Source organism: Planococcus citri, chromosome 3, assembly GCF_950023065.1.
Source record: "Planococcus citri chromosome 3, ihPlaCitr1.1, whole genome shotgun sequence".
Lineage (NCBI taxonomy): Eukaryota > Metazoa > Arthropoda > Insecta > Hemiptera > Pseudococcidae > Planococcus > Planococcus citri.
The window spans coordinates 48,138,790-48,158,823 of record NC_088679.1 but is presented as its reverse complement, the minus strand read 5'-3'; the positions used below and the strand labels follow the sequence as shown (position 1 = coordinate 48,158,823).

At 31.4% G+C, this 20,034-nt stretch overlaps 2 protein-coding genes across 4 annotated transcripts in view; one reads left to right on the top strand and one right to left on the bottom strand.

Moving 5' to 3' along the window:
* The window catches only part of LOC135841648 (uncharacterized), a 70,618-nt gene that overhangs the window by 8,630 nt on the left and 41,954 nt on the right, over positions 1-20,034 (bottom strand). The window contains exon 3 of one of the 2 annotated variants that reach the window (XR_010557960.1): positions 17,648-19,625. The exons of the other annotated variant lie outside the window; for it this stretch is intronic. The gene's annotated coding sequence lies outside the window, so the exon portion shown is untranslated. Of the gene's footprint in view, positions 1-17,647; positions 19,626-20,034 lie in introns of those variants that run through there. 2 annotated transcript variants of the gene reach the window in all.
* Positions 1,028-7,955, top strand: LOC135840408 (uncharacterized). 2 transcript variants are annotated; one of them, XM_065356934.1, is made up of 5 exons: positions 1,028-4,323; positions 4,426-4,525; positions 4,718-4,819; positions 4,894-5,093; positions 5,190-7,955. In XM_065356934.1, the coding sequence occupies exons 1-5, from the start codon at positions 3,488-3,490 to the stop codon at positions 5,191-5,193; spliced, it is 1,242 nt and encodes a 413-aa protein (XP_065213006.1). In that variant the 5' UTR covers positions 1,028-3,487; the 3' UTR covers positions 5,194-7,955. The 2 variants fall into 2 exon arrangements, with proteins under 2 accessions (XP_065213006.1, XP_065213005.1); XM_065356933.1 differs by having other exon boundaries at positions 4,894-7,955.

The following is a 20,034-nucleotide window of genomic DNA, read 5'->3' as shown; positions in this document are numbered from 1 at the left end:
CAATTTGCATTACAAGTTTAATGGAGCTCGTGAGGTAAAATTCCAGGAATTAGGTAGTTCAGTTAAAAATAGATACATGTACCTATGTGTAAAATTATGTGTGCGTTTTTTAAAATTGTTATTGATAGATACTCGTACCTACTAAGTTGCCAAGTAATACTTACTACCTGATATTACCGTAATTATATAGGCTACAATCGAGAGGGAAAGTGGGCAAAGGGTGAAAACAAAGTTGATTCGAAAATCTTTTGATTGTAGGTTTAATTGAAATGGAAAAGACAAATCAAGATCGTGTACTGCGTTCCTGGTTTCATAGAAAATGGGAAAATCGGCCGCCTAGTTAAGAATAGATGAGTTATGGTGAGTTGAAAATGTTGTTTATTTGCTGTTTTTCCCTTTTCCTTGCAAAAAAATAATAAAAGTACCTAGTTTTTTCACGGAGTAGTAACGTAATACCTACTACGAGTGACTTGATGTTGAACAAGTAGTTTTTTCTATGAGGATTGAGGGTTATAAGCATGCCTTGTAAACGTAGACACATTTGTAAAATGTCAGAAGATATTATTCAAATTTTATAGAGATCTTCATTTTGAGTTGAAGTAGTGCATGCCTGCCGCCGAGAATGAATGTGGGCCTGTGGAAGAAAAATTACTCAAGCCAAAATATCGAAAGATATCATTCCTGAAACAGAAGAAATATTTTGGAACGCAGTGGTACCACTTTTTGGTCATTATTGCAACTTTTAAAATACTGAAAAAATTTGATACTTAGGTAGAGTAACTTAGGTTTTTGGCTATTATTTTCGATTTTTTGAAATTTACGAAAATTTTTCACACTTTCCCCTACCCTTCCATCTTCTAAACCATGTTTATTATTATTTTTTTCAAAAATTGAAATTGAAAATGAGTTGTTTACATTTTACAAAACAGAATTTCTCTCGCAGCAAAAAATTGATAATTTCGTTTTCAAAAAAAAGCCAATTGTAAAAGTTTCTCCTGAAAAAGTTTTTTAATTCAGTTTTCACAAATAAGAAGTTTCCTTCAAAAATGAGGTTTTCAGTTTTGAAAGTTTTGATCATGAACATACGATTTTGTTTCGCAAAAAACAATTTTTGGAGAAAGGATTTTCTTATCATGTTGTGTTCAAAAATGATGCGATTGCATCTTCTATTCTGGAAATGCAGTTCACAATTTATTTTAAATCGTAGGCCATCTGGAGGCAAATAGCCCCATTTTAGCCTCGATAAAATCAAATAGGTATGTTTATTGTTTTTTGACATCATTGTATGTAGATGATTGAGATGTATTTCTTCACTTTCACGGTTTACTTTTAGTCAATTTTGTCTCATTTGTCATCTCCATTGCTAAAAGCAACGAAATCTCAAGGGACAAAAATGGTTAATTTCTTCAAAACGAACAACGAAACCTTTTGGTGACTCAGTCACTAATTTTACTTTTTCCCCTTTATTTTTTCAAGAACATGAAGATGCAAAAGGCAGCTTTGGGAAAAAAAATAATTGAAAGCCCTGCCATGATTTAAATTTTTCAGAACACTAAAAATGTCATAAATTGATGAAAAAAATTTAGTAATTGGTTATTACTTATTATTTAAGAAAAACACATTTCTCGTCACACTTGAATTTTAGGTAACATTAAGAGGCCAATTTTGGCGTAAATGAGGATAATGGGATATTTTTTAAGAACTCAAATTTTTCAAAAAAATGTCTCGGAATCCCAAAATGAGTTATTGGGCAGCTATACAACTCCAAAAATCGTCTCCAAGTCATATTCGAACTGCCTGCGTGTTTTTCAAGACCTCTTTTGACGTGAGCAAGAAAACGTGTGTATTTATATCCTTTTTTTTTTCAAAAAAAATGTCCTAAAATCTGTGAATGTGCGATTGGTTAGCCACAAATCTCGGGATCTTCTTTCTTAATTCCAAGTTATTTTTTTTTCTATCATCATATTTTGAGTGCTACTCAATATTACTGACAAAATGTAGGTATTTTTAGGCCGAAATCGCTTCATATAAATATCTTGAAATCTCGAAAATGCTCCATGCACGATAGGATAGCTATACACTCTATGAATAATCTACTTCCCTTTCCCCTCAAATAAGTAGGTATTTCAAAATAAATGAAGTTTTACAATTTTTAGGACATCTTGAAATGTCGGTCCAAACCATTGGAATCATCTTGCCACTTTTTTTCAATGAAGTCATTTTGACTGGTCAGGAAGGCTTTTTCATTGTTAGTCACGTACTTCCATTTTTACCAATTATTCAACTATGTTGGTGAGAAATTCTTGTAAGTCCTTGATATGCCGGTAAAAAATAATACTTAGGTACCTGGAAATTATTGTAAGCTACTAATTGCATGCGGCTTAAAAGCCATTGGAAACCTTTTCACCGTTATTTCATCATAAGTTAATTACTTTCTGATGCACCTAAAATCTTTTTTAAAAAGTCCGTTCAATAAAAATGAAGGTGTTTACAATCCCTACTAAGTGAAAGGTGACAATAATAACGAATATTTGAAATTATTCAGGCTCTATAATTTTTTTTCAGGACGGTAATTTTTAAATTCTCAAAATTTGAAAAAAAAACTATAAATAGTTCAAATACGAATTAGGTACTTTTGGAGCATGCTCTTAAAAAAAAGTAAATCCAATGCTTGTTCAGATTAGAGAGGAACATTTTTTTTTTTAGCTGGTATCCAGTTCCTTTATATGCTTTGGGGCCCATTCAATTCCATAAAATGTTTGAAAAATTGATATTGAGCACGTGCTGAGGTCAAATTTATTTCAGTTTTCCCCACGAAATTTCCAGCCCAAAAATGATCATTAATTTGTAATTAAAGTATACCTATCTACCTATACCTGGTTATATGTTCACCAAAAATTTATTTTCACACAAATTACAGATTACCCGAAGGACAAAAGAAAAACTAAACTGCTTGTCGCAGGAAAAATGGGTAAAATGACCGCAATCAGTCTTTTGTATCATTTAGGAGACATTCTGTGGCTTTTTTTCTTAGCATGTGGCTACTTTTTAATAGCCACCAGAAAAAATAATTTGTGATTGACTAATGAAAAGAAAAAAATTACGGAAAGTTTATTTCAATGACACGCAATATAATAACGCTAACCAAATATCCGCCCAAGTATGGTATAAATTCATTAATTTTTTTGATAAAAAACCGCACATGTAATTTCTCTCAATTCTGAGTATTATTAGAAAATTTGAAAGTGAAAACTGTTATTTAAAAAAAAATGCAGGATGAGATACCTACTAATGTTGCTTGTGTATACCTATTAATTAATTTCATTATTCGAAGAACTTTTGTCATTTATTCTGGTAGAAATTTCACGTGCTTTTTTTTGAAAAATGAAATATTTTCGTACAGGTATGCTAAATTATTGCTATTCTGCATGAGGTTTATAGAACGTTGTTTAACATTTTAGCTTATAAAGACTTTTTTTCGCGAGCCATGAAGCGAAAAGTGATTCGCTCGTTGATCTTTGTTTTGGACGGAATTGGCCTTAACATTACAACCGAAAAATTGGATTCAAAAATTTGGCGATACGTTTGTTGTATGTTGTTATTCATATACACGAATTTTACATTAATTATGTACTCGTTCACCCATCGAGAAAATTTTTTCGAAGCTGCATCTCCAATAATTTTCATCGGAGGCTCAAATATCATGATGGTCGGGGTTTCCGCAATATTCTACCATAGGCAAAAACTTCGTCAAATGTTGTTCAACATGGACTGCGGCATGTTCACATACCCGGACGAAGATCGTATTCCAGTGAATTATTCGTGGATTTTGAACGAAAAAAATAACGCGAATGTTTATTATTTGGTTTTGCTGGTGATCTTATTCGCCTACAGTGTATTACTTACCATGGCTGTGCTACAATGGTGCTTGTATAAACAAATAAAAATTTTCATCTACCCCAACTGGACTCCGTGGAAAGGCGGTGGAGCGACGCATCAAATCTCTTCGTTGATTCTACAACATGTAACGGTTATCTGCGGTCTTTGGTTTTTCTACATTGTTTGTATATTTCTGATTGCGACTGCTATTGAATTTGCTAAACAAGTTGAACGACTATGTGCTGCTGTACAGTCACTTGACCAAAGAACGAAGGTAATGACGTTGAAAGAATGCAATAGAACAGAGGTTCTATTTCAAATTCAAGATGATACTTTGCGTAAGAATGTTCAGAATTTACAAGAGTCCAAGTTCAATAATAAATTCAACGCATTTTTCAAAGAAAATATCATCAATTGCACTAGACATCATCAGATAATAATAACGTTAGTACTTCTTAATAAATTTACATCACAATGTAAAACCTATCATCAAAATTTTTTAAATAGGTACTCAAGTTCATCGTTGCATTTTTATTTTCTGTTTAGGAATTATAAATTATTTCACGCTGTATTCCGAACGATTTTTTCAGTTGAATTGACATATTGTTCAGTGACGTTGAGCTTAGGACTGTTTTATATGATTTATGTAAGAACTTTAATCACTACCTATCTAGTTAGTACCTATTTGTTTACAAATAACGATTTCATCTGAAAATGAGTTTAAATACTTAAAGAGCAATAATTAACACAGCTGCTGCGAAACACTTATTTTATAGCGAAATAGATAGAACATTTTCCTTTCGATTAATTTTTGTTATTTCATTCAATAATTTTACAGGCTCCAAATCTTCAACTTGTCATGAATTCCTTCGTAGTGATTTTGGTTGTAATTATGAATTTTTTCACTCGATGTTTCATAGGAGAACAATTTGCAAAGTTGGTAAGCAAAGAATATGCCTATTTTAACTTAAATTTCTGTATGACCTTTTTGATAATTTGCGCCATATTTTTCAGAATATTAAACTAAGAAATACTGTGTTCTACGAATCCCGATGGTACGAACAAAGCAAAGAGAACTGGCAATTATTATTCTTATTTCATAATCAAGTCAGCTATCCCATCAACTTGAAAGGATTTTCAGTGATCCAAGCATCATTGACCACTTTTACAAGTATAATTCGAACAGCGTATTCATTTTTCAGTGTTTTGAAAAGGTCAGTGTAGTAATATTGGTACCTATAGTATCTATGTATATGCATCTATCTAGTGCGAGAAATCATTTTGAATAAGCAGGCTTCTATGACTTATAGGTAATTCAGAAATCGTTGAACTGGCATAAAAATTAGAGAAGTTGATTGGAAACCTAGCTAACTACCTAGGTATTCAAAATAAGATAGAAATGGTCTAGATTGCGTAGTGCGCATGTACCTACATAAGATAAGGGCACCTATAATTCCAGTGATGAATTTCATGCACCTAAATACCTATCTCCTTGATTGGAGGGTTCCACTTTGAGGGATTACTGGGTCACAAGTATGTACTAATGAGTGGACAAGCAGACAGTCAAAAAAGTAGAGATCACAGTGCAAGGACACCATAATACGTATGAAGTCATCTAACTACTCTCTGTCTCTAGAAAATTATAATCAACAGGTATGTAACATAACATCACAGATGGCTGTACCTTAACCACCTTTATGTAGGCTCGTGCAGGCTCTTGAAATTGGAGTTAATTCTGTCAAAATTCAACCATTTCTGAAAAGAGTTCAGATACTTTGCTAATTTTTTTTATTGAAGTGGAAGTAGAGGGCTGAGAGATAGATAAACATATAAAATTTGACCATAATCTTGTGCGATAGGTATGTCTAAACAGTAAACGCTGATAGGTAAATTTTTCAGCGCATAGGTTATTACAGATCTGACATTCTTTTGATTAGGGTAGAGGGTGGCGAGGTTAAAAATATGACATTTGATCATTTGAGTACCTTAGAGTCAAACCCAGAATTCTCCAAATTTTTCAAAAATGAGATTATGATTGTTTTGGGTACAGTTAGTAGGTACGAATATATTGCCATTTTCCGTTTTTACCTATCTGACACAATGACGCTGTCAGGGGGGGGGGGGTCCAAAGTACCAAGTTGGAGTCAAACTCCGAAAAATGTCCAAAATTTTCAAAAATGAGATTATGGTCGTTTTGGGTACAGTTAGTAGGTACGCATCAATTGCCATTCTACATTTTACCCTATCCAATACCATGATGGTTAGGTGGTCCAAAGTACAGGGTTCGAGTCAAACTTTGAAAAAAATACTTCAAAAAAATTTTTTTTTTCATTCCAGTCGAATGTAAACAACCTTGAGATACTTTCAACAGACTTAAATCTAGAATCATCCCTCATTTTATCATACATTTTTGTGTATTTTCGACAGTTTTTACAGACTTGGAGTCAAAACCAGAATTCTCCAAAATGGTATCATGAATTACTGCTATGGAAAGACTTGAAAAAAAATTTTTTTTTGTTCGAATGTTACCCGAAGCACTATGTATAGGCGAGATCAAAAACCTGCCAGTACTGATACCCGCCTTCCATCAGTTTTTTGCGTTTTTCTCAAAATAGTGAAAAGTGGAGAATTCTGGGTTTGACTCTAAGGTACTCATTTATGTCAAGTGATATGTCTGCATGTAGGTTTTCGAGCCAGTAGATCACGAATCTTAAATACCCTCATATAAACCTACAGCATATGCAGAGGAAGTGAAAACCTCTAACAATAAGCGTCAGGTTGAATACACCAACTTACCCCACTACACCTTACAAAGTACATACATACTTTAAATTGGAATTTTCTACTCATGTTTTGAATTTTTGAAAATGTATTAAATTTTGAGATTGGAATAATTGCTGGAAAAAGGAAAAACTGAAAAATAAAAGTCACAGTTTGCAATTTTTTCAGATTTTAGTTTTGATAATGCTTGGTTCTAGTTTTTTACCTTTCTGAAAATTTCAATTTTAGTTGAAATTTTTAATTTTTTTTTATCTTGAGAAAAAGTGAAAAAGAGTGATTTTAGTTTTGACCACCTCTACTTATTTTGTATTTGAGTATTGTTGAAGAAAGGGAAGTTACGGTTTAAATTTGAAGAAAAAAAACTAGCAAAAAAAAATATCCAAAAAAGTCGAAAAAAGAGAATAAAAATTAAAAAATTTTCATAATTTTCAGTTTCAGTTTTCTAGCCTTGATTGCGGGAATTTAAACTAAAGAAATTTTTCACGTGTATTTTTATGTAATGTCACAACTCGTTTTTCATCGTCTAAGCTTAAAACAACAATAATTGTTGACTTCTAAGTTTAACAAGAATTTCAATTTTACAAAAGGGTTCAACAAAACACCGCGAACAGAAAGTTTCTGTTTTAAAAATTAAACTACCTTACCTATGGATAAATTCGAATGAGGACTAACAATTTTTTCATTTTTCGAATAAACAGGGTAGGGAAACTGGAAGGCTATTCTCGAGTCATCCAGATTCAATTCATAACTAGGTATAATCTATTTGGTACCTATAGTTGATAGGCCTAAAAATCGTTTCAATGTAAATATTATGATGTGTGAACTTCATTAAAAAAATCCAACAAGAAGAAGAAAGCATTACGCTTAAGTTACGTAAATATTCGCGTCACAATAATTACTATGTACCTACGGTGAATATCTGCATCCTGCGTTATGCGTTGAAAATGATCTGTACACATATAGCCTGCCTATTTATTTATCTACAAAATGCATTTATTATAGGTATTATCTATAAGTATGTTGAAATAAGACACTTTATAACACTAATATGTAGATATACTATATATGTTTATGTACATCGTCATGAAATATTCAGTTATTCAGCATAAGTGAGACACGCAGAATAAAACAGTTAAAATGCGAAATTTATAAACTGGTATAGGTACATTGGATAAACACCGCCGTGGTTTACGGTTTTATAATCGATCAATGTAAAATAGGTACTTATCGCTTAGATGATGTTCTTTGCAACAGAATTGTCATACTTTTGCAATAAAATTTACTCAATGGATTAACCAGATCTTTTGCTTTTATGAATGAATTCGTTGCCTTGTTTATTATGGCAATTTAGAGAGACTTTACGATACATTCGAGAAAATGCATTCTTGTGATTTGTTCATTCATAGAGACATAGATATTATGCTTCTAAATGTCATTAGATAGGCATAAATACTCGCTAAAATAAATTCAATCTTCAATAAAAACTTCATTGATGTAGGTATCGGAAATAAAGATCAACGAACGGAATCTAATAAGCCTGTATAGTATGCATCAAAAGTGATGCAAAGCTCATTCGAATCAGTAAGATACCTTACCTATGTAAACGTGATGCAATTAATTGGTTAGGTAGGCCTACCCAAAAACAGCATTTTAACCCATAGCTTGTTGAAATTATTTATGAAAAACTATCAAGGAACTAGAAAGAGAAATATATTGATAGGTAATCAACGATTGCACGAGGTAACTAAGTTATCTTGTTAACGATTAGATATACTAAACATCTATCTACACTTACTGAAATTTTTGTACGTAGAGGATACCTAGTTGTTTTTCGTAATATCTCGCAATAACCATCTCTGATTAAATGAATACAGGGCACGTAATTAAAATGAAAAACTGTGCAGAGACAAATTGCTTCCTAATCGCGCGGTGTTATGATTAATGCTTCCTAAACATGTTCCAGTGTTACGCTACTTAGCAGTCTTAGCACACAAGCAATGGTAGGTAGGTATGTATGTAGTTCAGCCTAGAGGGACATTTTTAATACGATTGTGCACAATAAATAATAAATGATCGTTTATATTTTCATTTCGATATATCAATTATACACCTAGTACATATTATACAGTTTACCTACTGTGGTTATCTCCATGTGCAACAAATGATGCGAAAGACCTTGATTGAAATTCTTCCCCTCTCAATGTTGTTACATCTTTATTAAATTTATGAATGGGAAACCAGAGGAAGCACGATTTTATCAAAATAAATATAAGGAATACTTAATTGCAGATCGAAAAGTCAAGTGATTTAATCTAGTACCAGTACTCACATATCTACAGGATTATAATAAAATTAAATCTGTCAGGTTTTGTCTAGAATACCGTATTTAAAACTTGAATAATGAACTGATAAAATTGTTCAGAATTTGTTTAGGTATTTTAGAGAGGTATAGTCTTTCGTGGACATTAGAGTTGGAAATCAAAAACAGAAAGTCTAAATGCCGAAATTCGGAAACCGTGTTCTTCTATAGCAATCACAGTTTTATACCTTTGGTTACTGAACCATTAAGTATGGTGGTCAAATACCTATCATATTGTACCCCTGGTTTTTCTGAATAGGCAACATGTTCATCAGAAGCCTTTCTTAAACGGTGAGGTTACAACCAAAATAGGTATCTATTCAGTTCGCGTAGGTACTGACCGATAAGTTACATACTTAAGTACAAAAAAATACACAGATAGGTACCTATTCTTTGAAATAATATAATAGGTACTTAGTTCAGTAGTTCTATCCTGCCTTGCCTATCCTATTTTCTGAATTAATAATGCTGCAAAGGAAATAGTAGATATTACAGCAAAGTAACAAAGTAGATATTACAGCAAAGTAACAAAATACAGTATAGAAACTTGGTTGTACAGAACCTTGATTTCAGTCAGCTGGAACCTTCCCATCAGCAGAAAGAAATTGTTTACAAGTTGAAGAGAGGTTACATGAGAGTGGTACGATATTTCGCGTCCGAATTACGGATATTTATGTATATCTATCAAGAAATTTGTAGAATTAAAAATCTGTTAACGGCGGTAAATACCTATACCTATTAATTAGATATTACCTCCAAAATTTATCAGATTCTGATTTTCAAGATGACTTAATTTATCGTTATTTTTTTCCTATTTGTATCAAATACTTTACACCTTTAGACTATGAGTGCTGAGGCATAAAATAAAACTGCATGGAGAGCGACAGCGGAAAACTCGACATCTGTTGATTCAAAAACGTTGATGAGTTCGTTTCTAAATTATAAGATCTAATGACGAATGCATAGTGCAATCGAACGCTTTGCGATTCACAGCTAAATACATCGTAAACGGTAGGTGGGTAGGGGACTAAGGGCGCCGAGTACCGATAGAACAACTTCTGTTGTAGGTATTTTAAGCGTAATTAGGTAAATAAACTCGCACAAGTATTTTATTCGATACACGTAATTTTTAATCTAATTTTGTTTTATTGGTGTTTTCTCTCTATCTCTTTTTAAACACCTATAGGTGGAGGTACACAATATTTTTTTAAAATGAACCGTACTGTGGTTGATTATACCTTCTAGGGAAGTTTTTAATAACATGTTACGAAAATGATTTAATTAAGTATTTAACATCTACCTAGCAGTTTAAATTACTATCAATCGTAAATTTGAATTCGGCGCCTTGCACCTGAACACCTGATTGTTTTTGATAATTAAGATGCCGAAATGAAATTAGGTGATAGTTCGCTATTTTACCTGAGGTGCTCGAAACTAGATGAGTGTTATGGATAAAATTCTAAATTCGTACTTGAAATCGCCTTGGAATAAATTATATTTGCTACAAAAATTCATTTGTTGCTCTGATTACAAAATCTACCTTGCCTATTCACCAAATTTTTTGATACTTACTTAATAACCAATTTTTTTTTTCAATTTAGTTTTTAATTGCTCAATCATATACTTATTATGCAATGTTCAAATCACTTTTTCATCTTAATGTAGGTAGGTAATTAATTATCTACTGGCAAATGACTCGCGGAATAATTTTTTTTAGACGTCTTTTCTTAAAAATTTGAAATTTGAGTAGGTCGTAGGTTATATAGGTACCTACATCAAATTGGTAATTGATATATACTCGTACCTATCTAGAATTAGAAACCGGCTTTTAATGCACTGGATATTTGATTATTATGAAATTTGATGCATGTTCATGCCCAACAAGCTTTCAAGTTGGTATACTCGCACTCCTGAAATCATATATGTACGTATGGGTCACATTTTTTTCAAAATCAGATCATGTGTAGAGGTCATCAAACGATGACGAATGACGCAAACCGGACATTTTTTCGATTTTTTTAGGTGGATTCGAGCTGTAGGGCTTAAAACTTCTCCAAAATAGTTGAAAATGGAAAATTTCAGTTGCATGAACTTTTTTTTCAAATTGTAGTACTTTGAGAGGGTAATCGACAAATGATGTCAAAATCAGTGTTGCCACTTTTAAAAACATAAAAAAACGATTTAAAAACTTAGATTGTAAATGGTAACCATAATCTCGGCGAGTAAAAATTCTGAAAAAATTCTCAGTTTTAGTCCTTTTATGTAAAATAACATATCGAAAAATCGGACTGGCACTTTTTTTCATCTTCAAGAAAAAAAAATTAAAAGTTCTACACTTATTGCAAAAATACCATCAAAAACCTAAAAAAAAAAATGAAAATTTTTGCACTTTTGAGATATTTTACCAATGTGTAGACGAACATGTGAAAAAAATACCCCTCCTCCACATTTGTCAACGAATTGATGAGAAATTCCATTTTTCGTGCTATAATTTTAAGAGTGAAACACATTGAAAAAATTTGGAATATTTCACCAATATGTAGACACCTTCCAATATTATGTTTTCAGTACCACCTACCCAAGTGATTTCATTATTCGTACAACACGTGTGAAAAAGTATGTACCTATTCTTTCATTTCCTGAATTTTCTTCGTCGAGGATTTCTTCAACCAGATCAATTTTCCATTTGACGTAAAATAGACCACAGAAAACAAAATGTAATATGTACCTACTTAACTCAATCGTCATTTGAAAAATGATTCAATCTTCTAATTTAGATAATCGTTTTCTATTTTTGAAACAGTTACTGAATATGGTCTATACATTATACAATATACATACATTAATAAATTTCAACATTATTACCAGCCACCTACGACAAGCACAATTTATTATTATGCTGTCATAATTTGTAACATACTCTTAATAACTAAGTAAGTACTCTCTAAATTTGAAACAGTCAATTTCACTGCTTAGCAGTCACGACATTTTGCCTTTTTAAAGCAGTAGTTTTTTTTACTGCAAAACAGTGAAAAATTACTGAATTGGTCAGTAAAAAATCATTTTGACTGACCAATTCAGTAATTTTTCACTGTTTTGCAGTAAAAAAAACTACTGCTTTAAAAAGGCAAAATGTCGTGACTGCTAAGCAGTGAAATTTGACTGCTTTAAATTTAGAGAGTACATATTAAAACGTGCTCAAGATTTTACAAGGCATGTTTACACATGCGCCAATTTTCAGCCACATTGAAAATGTATTAGCGCATAAAACGATTAATTACCTTCCAAGAATGATATTTTCATTACCGTACAGTAGATAGGTATTTACTAAATTTGATACTCGAAATACAATACAAATTTGTAACAATATAATCGTTTTGTAATTTTTTATTCGAGTACATATGTACATTGAAATAAGATCACAGGGGAAGCGTGCGAGTGCGCAGTGATGTTTTCTCAATAGTCGGATATGTCATACAAAAAAAAAATATTTCACTTTGAAGTTTTTTGCACAACTCCATCGATCATGCTTGGCATCGAAAGTATGTAATGAATATTTTTCGAAATTACGCTCAGATTTTTTTTTCAAAACCAAATGAAAATGCACTTCATGGTAATAAGCACTATCTACTTACTGTATCGAATATTGCTCTAAATTCGTGGGCGAATTTTTGATTTTTTTTTGCTGAGTATGCGATTGCGCACTTTGAGAACGATTAAAAATAGGTAGTAAATATTTTCGTGTACTTTTAGGGACACGTGTTAATTAAGAGTGCGCATTTGATATTTTTCAGAAAAATTCAATTTGTTCGGTATTCTGTAACTTTCTTTTCAAAAATTCTAAAAGTAGGAGGGAATACAGTGGATAGGTGAGAGTATGTGTACTATAAACTTGGAGTAAAATTTATTAAAAACACAAGGAGATATAAACACTTTTTCACTAGGTGCGTACTCTTAAGAACATTTCGCCTAATGATAGTGCCAGACCTTGAATTTGAATTTTGAACTATCTTCCCCTTGAAGTCTGCGCCCTTGACAAGTAATTTTTGAAAAAAATCGTGATTTTGCGATAATTTGTAATCGAATAGGTAACAAATAAATTATTCATTATATATATCTTATATTTGATCAGTTTAGCTGATTGACTGTACAGATCTTTTAACGTTATAAATGAGTACAGAGTACATACGTAATAATTCTTAATACACGATTTAAATTTTGAACCTGATACCTACCTAGTACCTACTTAATCTACTTACTAATCACAAAGTATCTAAACTGGCGTAAATTTGATCAAAACTGAAAAAAAAATCGAAAGACCATCCAAAAATACACCAGTGGACTAAATTTTAAAATTTCACTACTCCATTCTGATGACAGTTTTCTTTAAATTAAACTCCAGCTTTACTATACCCTTTGTAATTAAAAAAAAAAAAAGAAACAAGTAATTTATATCCAACTCGCTGCAGCACTTTGTATATTTTTTATTTTCAAACGACATGGTTTTAATTCGAAGTACATAATAATTATACTTCGTAACCATATCAAGTATAAAATTGCAAGTAAGCATCATTTCAAGTGTTGGACATTGCTACGAGGAAAGCATTTCACATTATTCACTGCATTCTTTCTCAGAGTGCACGAGTGAGTAAAGTCAATAGACGAGAAAATGAGGAGTGCGACTGTGCGATATCATTTCTCGCAACACTATACCAGTGCCCTCGTTAATATTAACGATCTTAGGCATAAACATTTTGAATGAAAGACTTATACCTACTTGAAATAAATATTTTCTATGTTTTTTGTCTGGTATGAAACTGGTTTCTGCAATGTTATGAATTCGTTTGCGACAATTTAGTACGTATAGGTACCTTACCTAGGTACACTAAATCGAATGCGCCAGGCTATTTCATTTTGCTCTAAAATCATTGTGAACTGAATCGTTTGGGGGGGGGGCTGACCATACCAATTTTATTTATGATTATTGAAAACAAGCACAATGTACGAACAATATTTTGTTAACAGTTTACGACAGTATTATTATTTCTTTCGTGGAATTTCCAATTTATTATTCTGAAGAATAAATCCTGAAAAATATCCTAAAGCATACGATGAGTATTATCAATTAGGTAGTGATTTGTGATTTAAGTAGGTACACTTTTTTTTTTTTTTGAAAATCGTATGTCATTTTTTTCTGAAAGAGCATCAATGATAATTTTTCGACTGATTTTCTTAATTTTTTTTGATTTTTTTATTTGCCTTCTTTAAATCCATTTCAACTTGGAATAAACAAAATACAGATTTTCAAGAGCTTAAAATGAGCTCAAAATGTGCCAAATATGTAGGTAGGTATGCGTATTTTATTTGCTGAAAACACCAAACACATATGCAGTAATGCACATACTTTGGAGAATGGAGAGAAGAAGTAACATTCAATATTCATCACGTACAAATTACGTATAGGTATAGGCTATTTATTAGTTTCTTAAATTGATTTACTCAGGGACCAAATCACACCTATAATCGCGAGATGTAGTGAATAATATGTATAATACACATATAAGCGAATATCCGTAATTAATTAAGTGGTAGGTACTCGAAATGACCTACATCTGTTCATAAAGAAACTCATTTTGTGTATATGTAACAGAATGCAAGAAATCCTTCCAAAAAAAAAAAAAATACCAAACTGAACTTATGAAGTACAAGGGTAAGTATAATATATCTAAACAAGATTAAATTTGATAGAGGTGTAGGTCAGTCATTGTAGGAACCCTGCCAGAATCAATAGCAAACGCGGTGAGATTAAAAGCAATCAAAACACAACTTTCATCTCCTCAAGACACACAAAATAATGCCACAATAAATTTAAAATTTATATAATTAATAATTTTTTAATGCAGAAAAAAGTACGGACACGCTTCTACATATTACTTATGGTAGTATCTATGTACCTACAAATTATCCGTCTGTTTGGATATACTGTATGTATATTTTGGCATTCAGAAAATCGACAGGTAACTCAATAATGCTCTTTTAGCGGCAAATAAATCAAACGAGATAACCATCGATAAAAAAATACCTACCTATAGCTTATTTACTGAGATTTACAGCAGGCAAATGCAAAATACGAGTTCTGTGATGTTACATTGCTGTCGAAGTTACCTACAGGTATCTTTTGATCTTAACAACTTGATAGCAAAACAATTGGATTTCATGTTGCATATAAATGGAACAAGTGGGTACTTCTGGCAGGTAGGTAATTGGGTACACTACATCATTTATTTATTCTCTTTTCATTCATTCATTCGTTCGTTCATTCATTTTATTCATTCATCTATCCATTCATTCATTCGTTCATTCATTAATGGGTATCGATGAATTAATTAATAATACTGAATTCTTACACATTAATGAATAGGTAGCCTATATGATATGTACTTACTTACTTCGGTAAATAACGCGTAAAGTTTTATACCAAAAAAACGTCGTTTGTTTTTTCTTCTTTTTTCTGTCTACTGCCATGCCATAGGGTAGGTAAGGTACATATGTATAAGCGCAAACCAATCTTGCTGAAATTTTTTGCGTTCGCTTGTAGAGTCCTATAGAAATACACCTAGACTAAATGGGTTCATTTGAGCAGTAAATATTTGAGATTAAAACCAGTTCTAAATAAGTATGGCCTCTCAGCCTCTGCTTGTAGAAAAAATTATTTGTAATTTTGTAGTTACCTAGTGCTTGTACACAATAACTGAATCAATTTCAATTAAATTTTTCGAAAAAAAAAAATGTTTTACGAACTTTTTTGAACACCTTGTATGACGCAGGGAAAAATTCCATCAACTTGGAAAGTATTTGCAATGAGAAATTCAGTAGCAACACTTCGACATTTTTGCATCAAACCTTAGGTAAGTTATTTTGACCTGCCAGAACCGTTTTGTCACATAGCCGATGAAATCATTTATTACACGATTCTATCATATCATGAATCACTCAATGCGAAACAATTTCGCGCCAGCGCAACATGTTCGTTCATCTAATAAAGATGTTATGTTAGACATTCGGATACTTTTTTTTTTTAGTATTAAATAATGTCGATCGTTTCATACGTAGGTACCTACTTATTCAAATTCAAAGCTACCGAAGAATTTTAATGAGCGATTTTTTATTCAATAAAGTTGGGACAGAGCCGCCAGCTGTATCTAATTACTTATATGTGTAGGGAATCTATCACTGGAGAAATCACGAGTAATAATTTTATTACCGATTTGTCGCGTAAAATTTTTTTTAAACTCGAATCCCGGCACCAAAGATCGCTTTATTTTAAAAAATTACGTAGTAAAAAGCCATAACTTATTTTATATAAAGAGGATAACCAGTGATGTCATGGCTGAATCTATTTTGAATTTAACGCTTGCACCTTCCGCCTAATTCAGTAATCATATTTACCCACAATTGAATGGAAGACTATAATGAGGATTAATTTTTCAAAAATGCAATTGCTTTCGGGTTGCATACTGAGAATGAAATGTCTATAAAACGATTTAAGTACCTACCAGACCTACATACCTAGACAATATTCTAAAACTTTGAAATTCTGGGAACTAGAAAATTTATTAATATAAAAATTCGGAAAACCCGTAATGCGACTGGGTTACCTACTAAATTGGCAACAGTATACCTATAGGTACTTAATATCCACACCAAAACAATAATACATGGATACCTAGGTACATTCCAAAACGAAAAAAAAACTCTGTTTCATTCATATTCATTTTTGAATTTTGTAATTGTACATATGATTAGCAAATTTTGAAATTTAATCCACTGATGAAATTCCACCGGTAGCATGTTATGTAGGTACCTATTGCATTTGTTTTTATTTTTTTTTTTCAGCGGGAAGACTATGATCAATTAGGCAATTATACGAGTATCATAACCTTGATTTTCTCCAAAAGTATCCATTCCATTCTGCTCTCGCGTTATAATCTTCGTAAGTGGGTAATAGGTATCATTTCTTTGCATACAACTACCGGGTGACTAAAAAGTAATTGCGGTTAAAAAGTACTCGACAAAAATTCTTGAATTGATTTATTCGAAAAATTCCAACTGCTATGCCATAGCTCCTTCAAATTTTTAGTTGGGCAAAAAGTTGATATGCTTATTTTATCAACTTTCACCGGCTCCTGAAATTTTTTTATTAATTTAAAATTTGCCAAAATTTCTTATTTTCAAGTTGGTGGCACTGTGTTTACAAAACACCAATACAAACTTTTTTTTTGCAAAAACCATAAAGGCGTTGTGTCTAGTATTTTCTAATGCATCTACAGTCTACGGTTCCTCAACGTGCTGCATGTATGCAACCTCTCATGCAGCTTACGGTGCCTGCTTCTTGCTAAAATGAAATTACCTAACCGCTTTTTGCTTTGAATACCTACTTTACAATCACCCTGTACCACGGCAATTTACTAACTATCTTATTTACGTCGTAAATATATATTTGTACGTGGAATACTAGAATTTTATTGCCATTTTTCTCTGTAATTGAGCTACCGTGAGTATTACAATATCGTGCAATAAATTTATGCAATCGTTTAACCACCAAAAATTTTTTCATTCTTCAAATAGGTATACATTATAATTTACATCCATAAAAAAAATTGTGAGATTATTCAGAAGAGAGACCATTAGTGAAAAAAAATTCAATGCAGGCTGGAGCTCTTATCCTGAAAAATAAGTATATTACCTACTACCTACTTGCATAAGGTTACACAAATCATAGAATTAAAAAAGAAAATGGAAAAATGATTCAAGAACAAGCAATTACCTATGTTCATCATAGGAATTATATATAATTTTTCAATTCCAGCGAAAACACATTAACAAAAAATCTATGTGTAACTTATGCTTAGTACGTGTACTACAAAAATTGATGTCACTTAGTAACAAGGTAACATTTTTTTTTTTTAAATTCAAGGGAAAACTTTATTATAATTCTTGATACCATGTTCTTTTTTTCGTGTCGTGTCGTGTCGTGTCTGAGGCTTTAGCAGATACCTACTGAATTTAAAAAAAAAAGATCAAAATTGAACTATTTTATTACGTTTGTTACGAAAATTCAAGTAAAAATGCAATTTTAATGGCAAAAACCACAGCGAAAATTTTTATATTATGTATGAGCATGATTTAATTTATTCAATTACCTATCGGTTTTGTTCGGAGAGAATTTGAAAACAATGAGAAAAAAATGAGTAAGGTCGGAAGGCAAACATTTCTTTTTCAAGTCGCTCCATCGAGAAAAGTACAAATTTTTTGGAATTACTTCAGGCTATTATAAAATCAAAACTTCCACCATATTGTGTTCAATTTCATGCATACCTACTTGTAGTTTCAAAAAATCCAATTTTTGGCCCAAAGTTTTTCTAATTTCAAACAGCTTTTTCCAATAGAAGTATACCTATTCATAAATGATTGTACAGAAATCTAAGCATCTTGCTGTTATTCAACCGCTTGACTCCTGCCTGTTTTTCGTAGGTAAAAAAATTTGCCCCCTGGACACCTTTATTGCCTCGGTTTACAATATACTGATTTTTATTACTCCATTTTCTTCTTTTTTTCTACGAATTCATAAATTAAGTACTAAAATCACAAATCATGACTATTTTTTATAGTTTATTCAATATTTCAACAAATGCCTTATTGAAAAAGTAACATATGTAGGTACATATCTACCTATTTTTTAAATTAAATTTTAATTTACAAACATCTTTGGTAACTTTTATCACAAACACTTAAAAATAGGTAACATGAGTACAAAATAACAATCAAAACCTTAATTAACGATAAAATAAAAAATATGACTTTTTGTTGAAATGTCAAAGAGATATTTGAAAAATCAAGAATAAAATAAAAATTGAAGAAACAGTTACGTAAATCAAAAATTAAAATCAGAATTGAAAAAAAAGTTGCAGCATCATAGCTTTTATTTACAGTTGACAAACGGACAAAAAGCAGCAGACATTTCAAAAAAAAATCATAAAATTTTGCTAAAACAAATTGAAAAAAAAATTACAATCAAATAACACTGCTTAAGTAACAGGTAAATTTTTCAATTTTCATACTATAACAAAATGTGGAATTTTGAAAATTCCTTTTTGCTTCTGGCATTTCAACAAAATGTGCATAAAGAATCCAAAAGTTGAACGCCTAACTAAAATATTATGAATTTATCAAGCAAAAACTTTTATATGAAAAATTTGATTTACTTAAGTAAGGGATTGGGGCGAAAGAAGATATTTATTTTTGAACAGTTTGAAGCCCCATAACTGATTCTTTGACATTTGAAGAAAATGTTATAAAGTCATAAATTTTATCGTTATAATAGGTACATTCAAAATATTGAACGATTGAATATTATAATTAGGTATACAATTTCCAAGAATTGGTGCAAAGGAAGAAAATCCATTTTTGGACATTTTGGACTCCAATAGCTCGGTCTCTACGGACCAATTATTCCCAAAAAATATACAGCTCTGAAGATCGACGTTCAGAATCAATGGTCAAAATTTTCAGTTCAACTGCTCAATTCTAACGTGAGTTATCGTGTCTGAAAACAATCAATCAATCAATCGAATCAGAAAGGAACCGATATAAGACATAAGCGTAATAGCGGACAAAGTCCGCTAGAAAAGGAAACTTCATAAATTTTTGTTGAAATGTCAGAAAAATATTTAACAATAAAATAACAAGTAGGTAAGCATAACAATTACATTATTAAAAAATTTAATTCATTTCAAATAACTGAAAAAATGTTCACATTTTAAGAAAAAAATCTTTCGTTTAGAAATTGTTCAATTTTTTAGATTTTTTTAGGGTCAACTCTCGGTCTAAAAACGTTTTTGTATCAAAAAATGTCATTCAATTTTATTAAAATGTTCGACTCATTCTTACACGTAAAATGGAACCTTCATGAACATTTTTACAACTCAAACCTTTATTCGAACAAACGTACACTC

Coding starts and splice junctions, on each gene's coding strand:
- LOC135840408 (XM_065356933.1), top strand. CDS start 3,488: ATGAAGCGAAAAGTGATTCGCTCGTTGATCTTTGTTTTGGACGGAATT. Junction 4,324..4,425: donor CATCATCAGATAATAATAAC/GTTAGTACTTCT, acceptor TTTTCTGTTTAG/GAATTATAAATTATTTCACG. Junction 4,526..4,717: donor GACTGTTTTATATGATTTAT/GTAAGAACTTTA, acceptor ATAATTTTACAG/GCTCCAAATCTTCAACTTGT.